The 15,617-nt window shown below is 46.5% G+C and overlaps 1 protein-coding gene across 3 annotated transcripts in view; it reads left to right on the forward strand.

The window, feature by feature from the left end:
* Positions 1–15,617, forward strand: part of crtc3 (CREB regulated transcription coactivator 3) — a 112,253-nt gene that overhangs the window by 68,874 nt on the left and 27,762 nt on the right. Inside the window, exons 5-8 of one of the 3 annotated variants that reach the window (XM_073024764.1) lie at positions 7,179–7,244; positions 8,713–8,816; positions 13,121–13,156; positions 14,775–14,860. In XM_073024764.1, coding sequence (XP_072880865.1) covers positions 7,179–7,244; positions 8,713–8,816; positions 13,121–13,156; positions 14,775–14,860 — 292 coding nt within the window. The remainder of the gene's footprint in view (positions 1–7,178; positions 7,245–8,712; positions 8,817–13,120; positions 13,157–14,774; positions 14,861–15,617) is intronic. The other 2 variants (XM_073024765.1, XM_073024766.1) reach the window with 2 other exon arrangements.

Here is a 15,617-nt window from a genome sequence, read left to right on the forward strand (position 1 = left end):
GAATGACGGCGAAAAGCTCAGCCTGTTGGGCTGAGACCGGTGGGTGGAAGGCTGCCACCTCCAGGGTGGTGTGTGGGGTCACAATGGCATAACCTGATTGCCGGACACCGTCCGGGGAGACAGAGGACGAGCCGTCCACAAAAAGTATCAGGTCCAGATTGTCGAACTCAATGTCCTGGAGGTCTGGCCGCGGGGAAATGAGGAAGTGGTTTCGCTCTACGCAGGAGTGGGGAGGCTCGGATAGAAGGTCGGGCGGCTGATCCACAAAGGTAGCCGGGTTAAGTGCGGTGCAGTAGGCGAATGTCAGCAACGGATTATGGATAAGAGCAATCTCGTAGCGGCTGAGTCGCACCTGAGTGAGATGCTGAGTTGGTGCATGGTTAGAAGGGCAGTTACCGCATGGGAAGAGTAGACTGTCACTGGTTGATGCAGGGAAACTAAAAAGATCCCTTGGGGTCGCCCTGTAGATCTTAATAGTACTCAGCAAATATTCAATAAACTCCTCCGGTTTCTGCTTTCTGTCAGGGGCGCCCTGCATCACTGCCGGCATTTCATTGGGCTTCCAGGGGTACACACAGAAACCGTCAAGGGATTTTGCACAGCATCCTCAGCCTGGGCTGGATTGTGACGAGGGTTAGGGACCTCTCACATTGGCATCTGTCGGGTGGGGGGGCTTAGATCTACCCGGATCTTTGGTGGGGTAGGGCCAATCAGGGTACTTTCGAGCAAGGGCTGCGTCAGGATTATCCTCGGGGTCAGTATCATCACTGGAGGTGGTAAAGTCTGAGTCAGGGTCAAACTCGTCCCCTTGGGGGTCTATCAAAGGGCCGTCACCCACACAGAGGTTCCGTCTTGTAGTCCATTTATGAGCCATGCGGTTCTTAGGGGTCGCCGGTTTAGTACCTTGTGTCCCCTTTCCTGGTTTTAGCTCGGGTACGGGCCGCAATGGGGTTGGTGAACCGTGGACTTGGGGTCGGGAGTGCATGGGGGGGAGGACGATCGTGGGTCAAGGGCACAGGGGGAGCGGAAGGTTCCGAAGGTACAGGCGGGGTGGGATCCGCAGCCCCCGCAGGCGAAGGGACCTGCTGCTCCTCCTCCTCCTCAGTGTCCTCATTAGGGTCAAATAGGGTCTGCAGCCCAGTCATATCCGGTACCGGCCTTTTATCACCAAGTTTTACATTATGATCATCAATCCTACGCTGTCCATCATAGATCTCACACAAGGCCTTCAGTACCGGCCAGCCCCTGGGTTTTCCGTCACTATCATTGATGGGTATCTTTCTATTTCTTGCATTCACCTCCCAGGAGGTCTGGCGGGAGCGCTCATTAAGTCTGCTGGCCACGGTATACCAACGCGTAATTAGGTCTTTCCATTTCTGTGAGACATTCTGTCGCCACACCTGTCCCTCTGCTCATTTACACTTCTTAAGATCCTAGGTTCCCCCTAATGGCCAAAATTCATTCCCCAACTTCTTATTCATCCGCGCACTCAGTCTCCGTAAATCTGTCTTGTTTTCAGGGAATTCTTTACACATTTTCCATAATGGTGCATTTGGTCCTGATTTATCTAGAGTCTGGCTCATTTTGGTAACTTACTCTCGCATCCACTTCAGTTTCCTGACCTTCGCGTGGCAGATTTCTGCTCTTAACAACCAGTCTAAGGCAGGATGTGGTTTCAGCTAGATGTTGGAACCAGACCTTAATCAAATTAAATATGTTTTGCTCTGGAGCTTCCAACCCTAAACCCCACGCAGGGACTCTAACCCCGCTTCCTATACCAGGGGACTCGAACCCCAAACTTCTTAAACCAGGGGACTCGAACCCCAAACTCTATGCAATTCTTACCTGTTATCCGTGTCTCCCAACTGAGGTTCTCCGTTTTGTCCGTAGAGGCCATAGGATGGTCAGCCGGAGCCGAAGGGGTCAGAACGGGGAGTCAGAGAGGGAGAGAGAGAGACCGAGAAAAGTCTCTCGGAGGGCCCTTCCATCTCAACCCGCTCGTACCTGCCCACCGATCTCTTACACCGGATCCTGAACTGCCAACCGTTTGGCTCCTGGCTGGCTCGCCAAATTGTCAACCTGAAATTATTAACCTGCTCAGTTGAGGAAAAACACCGGAGACACAAAATTTCCTCTGAAACGGTTTTTATTCAGAGAGGTGTTCGCAGCCCCACGCACTTCGGGCTTAAGGTAGCCAACTCCCAATTTGTCGGTTTATAAAGGTCATAGTTATACCCAAAAGCAGGGTACTACATTCGCAAATATGGTTACCGATTCAAATTCAATTGATTGGCTATTGCATAGCTAAGCACGCAAAATACTCGGAATAAGCATAGACGCAAGCGAAATTCTTGGAATGGGTATGGACGCAAGCAAAACACTCGAAATAGGTATATAGCTCAAAATACTTTGCCAAACACGTTGTCTTGTGGTCGCAAGGTTCCTCTTTTCACGCACTCTGCATTTTTTTTTAAAAAGACCTCTGACCTCCCCTAATCTTTATATCAATCATCTTAAAATTATGCCCTCCTGTATTAGCCATATCAGCTCTGAAGAAAATGTCTCTAGCTGTCAACTCTTATCATCTTGTACACCTCTAACAAGTCACCTCTCATTCTCCTTCACTGTAAAGTGAAGCTCGCTCAGCCTGTCCTCATAGGACATGCAGCATCCTGGTAAATCTCTTCTGTACCCTCTCTGAAGCTTCCACGTCCTTCCAATAATGAAGTGACCAGAAATGAACACACTACGTCAAGATACAGAAATGCAGAGTTGCCTGTCTCCACTGTGTCCTCTAAATTGATGAATCTCTTCCATAGACAAAAGTTTGCTGGGTTCAAACCTGCCATTCGTCATTTTGTCCTCAAATGTTTTGATTTCTGCCCATTGGTGTGGCTGCATTCTGAAGGACAGTTCCAGGTTCCAGCCCTCCTGGGAGGGTGTAAAATATCTTAGACCCGTTCAATTGGATGGAATGAAACTTGGGTGTGTGTTTAACAATTAATGTGGAGGCAAGGTCAGCTGCCCTGAGCTGCCTGTTTCTTTCAGAAAACCTTCTTATTTCCAACAGTGTCCACAAAAGAGCAATAGACTTGCATCACTGAGATGCATTAAAGTTGTCTCGATTACTTCAAAGTGTCTCTTAATCTGATCTCAGGAGCTGGGCCATTCGCAGAGTGTCCAATGTTCTGTGTGTTGCTCAAAACTCCTTTATTACTTGGCAGCTGTGAGATTGCTGCTTCAAATTCAGTAAAACACACGTTTCCACCCCTTCCATTTGTAAGAAATTGGGGATGTCAAGGATATTCAAATTCAAGTTTAATTATCATTCAACCTTACATGAATACAGCCAAATGAAACAGCATTCCTCCGGGGCCAAGGTGCAAAACACAGTACCAACAGTCATACGCAGCAGAAGGCACATATAGCCCATGAAAGATAGCAGTAAACATACGGTCACACACACGGAAAATATAACATAGCCCATGTCCTGTGGACTGGTAGTGCCTGGATGTTAGAGCAAGCCCACTGCAGACCACAAATGAATGCAACCCAGATTGTTTTCCATTTTGTAAGCTCTGGAGGGCAGCACTGACAGGAGGGGCCCGTCCCCAATCAGCATGAACCCCAGCATGCCTGCTGCACTTATTCTCTCTCCCACACTGCCTTCAGCGTCTCTCCCTCACACCCCCCCCCCCCCCCCCCCCCGGGGTAGCTGCTACAGGCAACCCTGCGGTTTGAGGCTTAGTCTGCATTTCAACCAAGCCCAGTGGTCAGGGTATATAAGATCTCTGACAAAATTACCTCCATATTTTAAAGCCGCGAGCTCCCTGCAATCTTTGGTGCTTCTGACAGTAGGAACCGCTACAGTAGAGTAAAGGGATGGATTCGGTACAGAGAGCTACCCCTGCCATTAGCTCTCTTCTGTCAATTGGGAATGGTGGTTAATTAACTGTGGTCGGGGTTAGTTAACGTGGTTCCTGTATTGTCATGTGCAGAGAGGGAGACAAGTACGTTGGGCAGGGGATGTGGTGCTGGAAACTTGGCCCCGTTTCAGCCAAGTGCAGTGAACCACTCGTTGGGCTGGCTTGGACGCCCATATTGCTGGAAGTGGCCAAGTCCAGTAATACACTCGTGGGAACTGGCAATGTGGTTCTTCTCAGGGATTCGTAACGTCCAAATCGAGCTGCTCCAGGAACAAGCAATCAAAGAAAACTTACTGGAAGCAGAGGTCCATCTGTTTGTACATCTGCCAAGTTGTTTTGGACACCAGCTATCCCTTATGGAATCTGTTGCTCTTACAGACCTTTAGCTCTGATGCAAAATGTGCATTATTTTTGAAGATGTTAAACTTTGTGTTTAATTTTACTCAACATCCTATTAAATACTTCAAATAATACAGATGGTGCTGGCTACCAACTCATTCTACTAACCAGGGTGTCTTTCTGGATATGCCCTGATATTTAGTCATGAGCTGTACTAACTTCTGCTGACAAACTTGACTTCCTCACCATGTGCATAGTTGTTGTTACTCAGTGCCCTGTTACTTTTATTCTTAAGGCAAAGGTGTTTGCTCTATCACTCCATCCCAAAACCTGTTTCCCAAGTTTTAGATATCCTCCCTTTAAAAGGCACAGAGGGGAAAAAAACACATTCATTTGTTCCCTGAAACATTGTTCAAATTCAGCCCAGACAGAGACTGGCAGGCGATTCGAAGGTTACAAGAACTCCAGTTGGCTTTCCATTTGAAAGTCCTCAGCTCCCACAGTAGTGGCCCCAAATTCTGTGTGAGTCAGTGGAAAGTGTTGGCAGATAAACTAAAACTATTTGCTAGAAAAATATTCACTTTTCTATTGAAGCAGTTAGTATGAGAGGCATGCGAATTGAAGGATAGTGCCCTGGGGAAAGCTTGAACAGTGATGTTTCTCCAAGGCTTACTGGCAGTTGAATGCACCAATCTTTTGATGTGTTCACAACAGTCAGTCACTTAACTGCACAGCCACCTAGAGATAGATCACAGAAACAGACCATAAGATATAGGAGCAGAATGAGGCCACTCAGCCCATCGAGTCTGCTTTGCCATTCCATCATGGCTGATTTACTCTCTCTCAACCCCTTTCTTCTGCCTTCTTCCTGTAACCTTCGATGCCCTGACTAACAAGAACCTATCAACCTCTGCTTTAAGTATACTCAATGACTTGTCCTCCACAACTGTCAGTGATAATGAGTTCCACAGATTTAAATTCCACACCTTTGAGCTAAAGAAATTCCTCATCTCTGTTCTAAATGGACATCCCTCTATCCTGAGACTGTGCCATCTTGTCCTGGACTCACCCATGATAGCAAACATCCTCTCCACTCTATCTTGGCCTTTCAATATTTGATAGGTTTCTGTGAGTTCCCCCCCCCCCCCCCCCCCATATTCTTCTAAACTCCAGTGAGTGTAGGCCCAGAACCATCAAACACGCCTTGTATGTTAACCCTTTTGTTTCCGGAATCGTTCTTGTGAACCTCTTCTCTCAACCGCCAGCACATCTTTTCTTAGATATGGGACCTAAAACTGCTCTCAGTACTTCAAGTGAGGCCTCCTCACCAACGTCTTATACAGCCTCAGCATTACATCCGTGCTCTTTTTTTGTCCTCCTTTGGAAACAAATGCTAACATTGCACTTGCCTTCCTTACCACGGACTCAACCTGCAGGGTAGCCTTTACAGAGTCCTGCATGAGGACACCTAAGTCCAATTGAAACCGAGGAAATTTACATTCAAACAACCAGTTTCAGAAGTACTCTTCAGAGCATGGATCACTGTCTGTTCCATTTGTAGGAGAGTTTCCTCAACATTCTCCAACAGTCCGAGGACAGGAGTTACACAAAGTGAAGATTGCTGCACAGTGTTCCGTTGCGTGCTCCCATTACAGGGGCACTGCAGCTGAGGTACCCTCTACTGGGTCCATTTTCAGTGGTAGTTCTCTTTACCTTGGGTGCCATATAACATAGCAGTTAGTAGGTTATTGGTCGTTGTAAATTGACCTGTGATTCGGCTAGGGTTAATATTGATGGGTTGCTGGGTGACGCAGTTCGGTGGGCAGAAGGGCCTGTTCCATGCTGTCTCTAAATAAATACAGGGGTTAGAGTGAAGATGGCTGTACGCTGTCCCAGTCATTACAGGAGCTCTCTTCCAGCTGAGGTACAGAGTAAAACTCCCTCTACTGGGTTTGTTCCCCACGGCAGTTCTCGTTACATATGCTGGGTGTGGAGAAGTAGGTCATGTTTGATGGATACTGGTTCATGATATGATCCAATCCAGCTGCCAGCCTCTGCTGACTATATAACTCTGTTGTCTGTGGGACCATTCAGGGTGCTGTTAGTGATAAAACTGTATATGCACCATGAGAAATTAAAAACAGAACAGTGGGAAAAGTGGGTTTAGCTCTAGGAGATGTGCAGAGATTAAATAGTGCTGGGATTGAGGAGCTCATTGTTTACGTGCTTTACGTTTGGGTTGTAGTTTGCCCTCATGAGGCATTTCAGTGATTGGTTAAGGGAAGGGTTATCTGGGGTTATGTTGACTAATGATAAGGCTATTATAAACTAAACTGATAATTATAAAATTCTCAAACCTCACTAGTACAGTTGTGTTTCCTCACCTTTAACATGGGCTCATTTGAAATTTTCACAAGCTGCTGCACATCAGCACTTCTCACAGAATTTTGTGTAACAAACGCCTTTGCCCATTGCAAGGGGAGGAACTGTCTCGTTTGAAATACACTCAGGGTGATGGCATTACCGGGAATTACATGTCTTGTGCCTCTGCACATCTGCTTAAAACACAACCTTCCACAGAGTAAATTCTATTACTCTGTCTCTGTCTCTGACTCTCTCACCCCACCTCCCCACGCCCTCACTCCCCCCCACACCCTCACTCCCTCCCCCATGCCCTCACTCCCCCACACCCTCTTTCCCTCCCCCCCACACCCTCGTTCCCTCCTCCCCACGCCCTCACTCCCTCCCCCCATGCCCTCACTTCCCCCACACCCTCTCTCCCTCCCCCAACCCCCTCCCTCCCCCCCACCCTCACTCACCCTCCCACCTTCACTCTCTGAGTCTCTCTGATACATGCACACACACTAACAATGGAGACCTCTCTTTGAAAGCTTGTGTTTCTGCTTTGTGAAGGAGAATCCCACCCTGGGGCAGTGAGGAGAAGCCACCTCGATTGAGACTGATCTCGGCACTCAGCAGGTGATGTGTTTTCACAATCTTCCTCCTCAGCAGCTGAGGCCTTTACGATTGCAACCTGCCTTTTTCTCTGTAGGATTGATTCCTGCTGTTCCAGTTCAATTTATGACGGACTTGTGAGCCAGTGTTATTGCTCACTGCCCCTCCTCCTCGTCTGGCCACCCACTGGCTTCCAACCTGCTCTGAGGCTATGACAATTCAGGATCCAGGAGCCTGTGGTGGCCTTGGGCAGAGTTCTGTTTACCGGGGATTTGGACACTTCATGGGATCAGGCAAACAGAGAGAGAGAGAATGGAAACCCTGTAAATTGTGGAAATAAATTGTGTGTTGCCAAAGTCCCAAATGACGCTCTGATCCCACACTCAGGTGGGAAGTTCAAGGATTTTGAGTATTTTTAGTAACATTGGAAATTCGGCAGCACGGAGTAAGGAGGGTTGGATGGACGGGATGAGGGGGGTCGTGGCACTGACCTATCAGCAGTGCAAAGAGCACATTGTGTGCACAATAAGAGTGTGGTGTAGGGTGGTTGTTCTGGCCAAGCCTCTTGATCCAGAGACAAGCTTGAATCCCAGCACATGAGTTGGGGAATTAAAACTCAAGTATTTAAACAGAGTTTTTAATAACATTCACCTCCTGGTAAAGGAAACCAGAGAACCATTGGGTAGTTGTAGAGACCCATCTGGTTCACCATGTCGTTCAGGGAGGAAGTCTGCTGTCCTCCCCTCCACTGCAGCTGCACTCTGAAATGCCCAGAGGGGCAGTGAATGGCAGCAGCACCCATATCAGTGAGAGAGCACTTCAACGCGGGTTTCGGAGTTGTAGGTTCAATAGACCCCATGTGAGCTGCCGACTAAGATCTGTTGGTACAATAACTTGATTAGAATAATCAGTTCCACTCAAAGAAACTCATCTTTCCCATGCCCCCCTCTCTCACCATTCACAAACTGGAGCACCACAGTAGTGCAGTGGTTAGCGCAACCCTATTACAGCTCGGTGTTGGAGTCCAGAGTTCAATCCCGGCATCCTCTTCAAGGAGTTCATATGTTCTCCCCATGAATGCATGGGTTTCCTCCGAGTGCTCCGGTTTCCTCCTGCAGTCCAAGGACCCATCGGTTAGTAGATTAATTGTTCATTGTAAGTTGTCCTGTGATTACATTAAGGTAAAATTGGTAGGTTGCTGGCTCAGGGGGGGCGGTGGGTGCAGTTTGCTCAAAAGAGTTGAAAGGGCTGTCCCGCATAGTATCTCCAAATAAGTAAAAGTAAACAAATAGTGAAGAAGAATGTGGCAGGTGATTTTGCAAGAATAGTGCATATTGGAAGGGTCTTCCATGTTGCCTTTGACTTGGTCACTAAAACCTTTGGGAGGGGAAGGATATGTGCATCGTGTCAGCTGGCTTCTCATGCCTGCTGTCTGCTGCCACTCAGTGGGTCATCTCCCCACTTACCCTCTCTCTCCACTTTGCCTCTATAGGACCAATTCCGACTCTGCTCTGCACACCAGCGCTCTCAATCCCAGTCCACAGGATGCCTTCATGGGGGAGAGCCAGTCGTTCCCACAGCAAGATCGGCGGCATGGTGAGATGAGGGGAAATTTCCACCCTTAGGCTTAATCCCTGGAATGGCAAGGGAGAGCAGGGTGGCCTGTGTACCCCAGTGTGGGATTACAGTGGATAAGATTCTGAGATTGGAGTGAGTCAATCCCAGGGCAACACGTCACCAGCATCAGCCTACCCACCATCAGTGACATATACACAGAAAGGTGCCACAGCAAAAGGCCAGTAACATCATGAAGGATCCCACCCACCCTGCTCATAGACTGTTTGTCCCACTCCCATCAGGGAGGAAGCTCAGGCCAGGACCACCAGACTCAAAAATGGTTACTTTCCCCAAACAGTAAGGCTGATCAGCTCCTCCACCCCTCCATATGCCCAGCCACCACTACTTTATCAGTTACTGTCATTCACCTTATGTACAGTCTAGTGTCACTTTATGGAGATACAATCAATCTGTGTATGTAAGCTATCCTATGTATTTATGTTTGTTGTGTTTTTTTATTATTGTTGTGTTCTTTATCATTTGTGGGCTTTCTTTGTACTGCATCGCATCCAGAGTAACAACTCTTTTGTTGTTCTTCACACACGTGTTCAAGAAATGCCATGAAACCATCTTGAATCTTCAGGAAAGATGAACAGTGGGGAGTGAGGTGTCTTTGCTCAGCCTGTGAATCATTGGAATTGCTATAGGCAAGGCACTGATATTTCGATCTTGGTGCTGGCCAGTGGGATTAGTGTGAATGGGCAGAATGGTCAGAGTGAAGGTAATGGGCTGAAGTGCCTGTTTCTGTGCTGAACAATTCTGATTCTCCACTGCAGAGAGCCTGGGTAATCAGTCCGTTAATACCTTTCTAAGATAATCGAGGAATCTCCTTCTGCCCCCCTCTCCTCCCTACCCCCACGCCAGGCTGCCCCCTCCCACCCCTAGCCTGTCTCCATACCTCCTGTAGTAGTCCACAACCAGCTGCTTTGTTTTTACAACATTGAGGGAGAGGATTCTGGGATTGAAAAGCTTATACGAAGAGCATTTGATGGCTCTGGGCCTGTACTCACTGGAGTTCAGAAGACTGAAGAGTGACCTCACTGAAACCTATCGAATGGTGAAAGGCCTCGACAGAGTGGATGTGAAGAGGATGTTTCCTATGGTGGGGGAGTCTAAGACCAGAGGGGACAGTCTCAGAGTAGAGGGGCGTCCTTTCAGAATGGAGATGAGGAATTTCTTTAATCAAAGTGTGGTGAGTCTGTGGAATTCATTGCCACAGACGGCTGTAGAAGCCAAGTCATTGGGTATGTTTAAAGCAGAGGTTGATTGATTCTTGATTAGTCAGGGCACGAAGAGGTACGTGGAGAAAGCAGGAGATTAGGGCTGAGAAGGGAAAATGGATCAGCCATGATGAAATGACAGAAAAGACTTGATGGTCCAATTGGCCTAATTCTGCTCCTATATCAAATGGTCTTAATTGTCTTATTTTCATCACCCTCTGGCTGGAGATTCCAGACTCTCTTACTGATGGAGACACCCTTATCACATGAGTGGTGCGGACAGCCCAGCACGTCTATAGTTGTGAACTTCCCATGATTCAGGACCTTTACAAGGACAGGTGTATAAAAAGGGCCCATAGGATCACTGGGGACCCAAGTCATCCCAACCACAATCTACTCCAGCCGCTACCATCCGGGAAACGGTACCGCAGCGTAAAAGCCAGGACCAACAGGCTCCGGGACAGCTTCTTCCACCAGGCCATCAGACTGATGAACTCACACTGATTTGTCTATATTACACTTTGTCTATATAAATTACTATGATTGCACATTCAGATGGAGAAGTAACGTAAAGATTTTTACTCCTCATGTATGTGAAGGATGTAAGAAATAAAGTCAATTCAATTCTATGCAGGCCTTTCAGTATCCAGTGGGTTTCCAAGAAATCTCCCATCTTAGCTCCATCATATACAGGCTCAGAGCCAACAAGCCCTCCTCATACATTAAGCCTTCTGTTGTGATCAGGTTGTTATTGCAACGTGCAGTCATAGGAGGGTGGTTGGTAAGATAGTGGGAATATTCCCCCACTTCCTATTAAATGCTCCCAATGGCGTGCAACTCAAATAGCCTTTGACAACTCAGTTCAGCCCCTGAACTTCATGCATTGCTTAGTTAAGCCTGGCGAAACCGTTTCTACAGACAGGAGAAGGGGCAAAGGCAGGTTTCTGGTGTATTAAAACCATCTTCGAGCAGATGTGGCTCATCAGCCGTAGTTGGCAGCTCGTCTTGGAGACTGAAAACTCTGATCTCAAGCCTCCGCCGCCTTGCAGTTATACCCACTCACAGGGAAGACCGGGAATAACCCCTGAGGAAGTATTTGGAGCTGGAGTCCCTAAGGCAATCCAGCATTGAGTTCTGTAATGCTGCTGGTGTCAGACTGTATCAGTTCCTGCCGTCATTTGGATTCATCAGCTGCGTGGAGAGGGGGAGCCCGCTGCACGGGCAACAGCTTGCCTCCATGTTGTACCACCCTGGCTCGTGTGATGGCTTACGTAGGCAGCCCGGACACAACATCTGTGGTTATCCCTGACCAGTGAGGGCCTCTACGTGATCAGGTTGGAATGTGGATCTGAGGTGCAGAGTCGGTCCTGATTTTATTGTCGGGGAGGCAAACTTAAGGGCTGCATCTTTAACAGTCCGGGCGGGGCTGTGCTCTGGAACTGCAGGAAGAGACAGGTATGTGGTTATTGGTTGACAGCACCACTGGGTTTGACGCTTTTTACAGTGCATGAATCTGCCAGCATTGTTATTCACTGTGAACACTGAGCTCTGGATTGAGTTGCTGGAGAATCAGAACCATGTTTATAATCACTGACATAATTTGTTGTTTTATGGCAGCAGTATAGTGCAGTATATAAAATACACTATAAATTAGAATAAGGACTACTGCATATATTAAAATAGATAATTAATGCAAAAAGAGAGAGAAAAGACCTGGGATAGTGTTCATAGACCATTCAGAAATCTGATGGTGGAGGGGGAAGAAGCTGTTCCTAAGACATTGAGGGTGTGCCTCCTCCCTGAGAAGAGGGCCTGTCCTCTGCTGGGGAGCTGATGCCCATGGGAGCTGGCTAAGTTCACAATTTTCTGCAGCTTTTTCCTGATCCTGTGCAATGGCCCCTCCGTACCAGTGATGCAGCCAGTTAGAATGCTCTCTACGGTACATCTGTAGAAATTTGCGTGAATCTTTGGTGATATACTAATTCTCCTAAAACTCTTAATGAAATATTGCCGCTGGTGTGCACTCTCTGTAATTGCATCAAATTATTTGGCCCAGGCTAGGCTGGTAGAACAGGATTGCAGAAGTACCTCTCGGCCACTTGTGCCAAGTAAAGTCTGCCCGGCCAGAGTGTTGTCAGGAGAGAAAAGAACCAAGAGGAGGTTGTGTGCTCACTTGGTTTCCCAGTGGGTTGGGACGGGACATTTCACCCAATAAATCATCCTGTTCATTTATCTCCAAATCAAAGTTAATACATTGAATAATGGATTCTTACCGCTCAGCAGTGTCGCAGGAAAGCAGCACCTTTATCAGAGAGCTCACCCCCCGCCACCCAGGCCATGCTCTCTTCTCGCTGCTGCCATCAGGAAGAAGGTACAAGAGCCTCAGTGCCCACACCACCAAGTTCAGGAACAGTTCCTACCTCTCAACCATCAGGCCTTTGAGCCAGATGGAATAACTTCACTCGCCCCAATGCTGAACTATTTCCACAACCGATGGGCTTCCTTTCAGAGTCTTCATCTCATGTTCTTGACACTTATTGCTTATTTATTTATTTGTTGATTTTAATTTTTGTATTTGCACGTGGGTTGTTTGTCTTGTGTTTTTCGTTGATTCTGCAGTGTTTCTTTGTATGTATTGTGAATGTGCACAAGAAATTGTTTGTGGTGAGATATGTACTTTGATAATAAATTTACACTGAACTTTGAGGAATAGGCCTATCTGCCCATTAAATCCATAAACACATCCCATATTTATTCTCTACGTCTCCTGACAGATTCTAATCTTCGCCTACACACTCAGGAGAGTTTATAGCAGCAGGCAAACCTTTCAGACTACATGTCTTTGGGCTGTGGGAGGAAACTGGACCACTTGGGGAAAGTCGTGCTGTCACAGCAGGGGAGATCAGCATAGAACCTGGATCTCCAGAACCACGTGACAGCAGCTTCACTAGATGCACTGTTACGTCGTTCTTACAGCTATGATCCACTTGTTGACCTGATTGGATTAATGTGTTCTGTGATTGGTGTCACCCTCTGCAATGTGATTGTCTTCTCCTTTTGCAGTGAACTATTACGATGAAATGGACATTCAGGGGGAAGGTGAGTTCCGGTTGGCATCGTTTTGTGTCAAGCTTGTATGCAGCCTGAAAGGTTGAGAGTAACTAACCACCAACACCTGAGACCATTCCCTGGCTGGGTCCCAGCTCTTAGCTTGTGTGTGATCTTATCACTACTGATTAAGCTGTAACCTCATAAGTTGAGGGTATAATTGTGTCCAGGAAATTGCTATTGCTCAAGAAATGTCACAATAGAAATAGCTGCTAGTCTGTAAACCAACATCCCTTGAGACATGAACAGTGTTAAATAAATACAAGATGTAGTAACCAAATGAATTGTACTTCTCCCCTCAAGCCTCTTACAGTCTTAAAACGTCCTCTCATTTCCTTTCACTTTAAGTACTACTATGTTAAATCTGGCATTCATTTGAATTTTATATTTGTTTAAAGAACTCACCAGAAACTCAGGGCATAACTGAGTCTTCAAATGTAATTGTACCCTCCATGTATAACTACCTCCCGGGTGTAACTATCTTCCAGATGTCAGTGTGCTTCCTAGGAGTGCCCAGAGCTCTGTTCCCAGCATGCAGAGAATCCACCCAGAACTGGCAGTGCAGTAGTCCACCTTTGCCAAGCTCTCAGCTCCAGGTCAGAGTGGGACAAGATTGGTCAGGCTTCCTCTTTCTCAACAATAAGCAGATCATTCTGGAGGGCCGTGGTCCTGTGCTCAGCAGTGTGTAGTCTTGGTGAAACCCTTGTTGGAGCACTGTGTAGCGATCTAGACAAGGATATATTGAGGAGTAACCAAATGTAGGTCTTCAACATTGAGGTACTCTACAGAGTAGACTTTAAGATGGTCCTTGTGGACAAGACCTGAGCAAGGTGTCAACGGGGTATAAAAAGATTATTTAAAAATCCAGTAGAAAGTTCAGGAGAAACTTTTATACTCATGGAGAAGACATCAAACTTGAAAGGCAAATTTGTTGTTGAATGGGGATGGAGGAAGATGAGAGGATATGGCGATGAGTGGGAGAAGGTTCATGTGGAGTTGAAACCTAATGGACTAAATAATCCTGGTAGTATAGGTACAATGTTGGCATCTGTTTATCTAACTTGTGAAATGGCTGGAGTGTCAGGAGAGGCAGGGAAGTCAGTGCAGTGATCATGTTGAAGAACCATATTCTGCAATGGAGGAGAGTCTGAATGCTTTCTGTGAGCGATATCTACACGTCCCAATCGTTTTCATAGCAAACTGCCACTGTGATCTATCAGATTCCTACAGCTGGAATCTTATTGTAGCTTCTTGCCAAAATTATTGCACTTGCTCAAGTTGAGGTTCTTGAAAAGTTTACAGCGAAGAAACCCTTCAAAAGAGTTGGAAGTTCATTTGTTGTTGGGGAGCTGATAGTTTCCCCGGAGGTTAAAACCCCCTGAGTCATCAGAACACTATGTCGTCATGTCTTCAGGCAGAGAGGTTCCCCATTAATCGATTCAGATATCGATTAATTATTTCAGTAATCGATTTGAAGTTCGATTATGAAATTGTTTCATGTTATCCTAATCATTTAATTTTATTTTTCTTTAAAGGATTTTGTTTCTTTCCAGTCTATTATTTTCTCCATCTTCATTGCATTATTAATAGATTACTGCTTTTTATTCAGTCTTTTCATTCCCGGTTCCAACGACGGAAGATAATCTGTTAAAGCTGAACAAACCTTTGCCAAAACAGCTGTGGGAAGCGAAGAAGGTGAGTGGCAGATTGCTTCAGCAAACATCTCCACTGTTTAAGTTTCTGCACCTTTCTTTTGGAATCCATAACCCTTTGGTGAAGCCTCCTCACACCATTCTCACTCAATGCTGGCTCCTCAACTGTAATAATGACTGAGTTCATACAAATTAAACTGCAAGTTTATTAGACTATCAGTATTAATTGCACACTTAAGGATTACATACCTGGTCTATTAATGTTGGATTATGAAGTGAAAAACTGAGTTCTTCTGGCTTGAGATTTGAGAGCTAGACACTTGGGAAGGTGAAAATCAAAGATGTTATGCCAGTCTCAGTCCAAAAGTGGCAAGCTAAGGGAGTTTGAGAGAATAAGTTGGTGCAACAGGCTGGAGTTAAGGTGGACGGGGGCTGGAGGGTGGTGACAGAAGAGAAGTTTTGCGATTATTGGTTAAACGGACAGATGAAATAGTTTGCAATGAAGGCAGAAGTTTGGAGCTGGAGCGAAGGAAGGAATTAAAAGGAAATGTAAGCAGGTGATGTTATTCCTCAGTCCTGAAGGTCACTCTCCATCTACTTTCCTCTGAATCCTTTGGTATCCAAACAAGTGTTAGAATCGCAATTAAAGAATCACACAGCAAGGCATCAGGCCATTTGGCCCACTGATTGCATGCTGATCATCAAGCAGCCATTTACACTCATCCCAGTTTGTGCTTCCACTTTTCCATCAATTCCTTCCCTCCATCTTGTCTTTATCACTCATCTACACAGGACACACA

Source organism: Hemitrygon akajei, chromosome 21 (assembly GCF_048418815.1).
Source record: "Hemitrygon akajei chromosome 21, sHemAka1.3, whole genome shotgun sequence".
NCBI classification, from domain to species: domain Eukaryota; kingdom Metazoa; phylum Chordata; class Chondrichthyes; order Myliobatiformes; family Dasyatidae; genus Hemitrygon; species Hemitrygon akajei.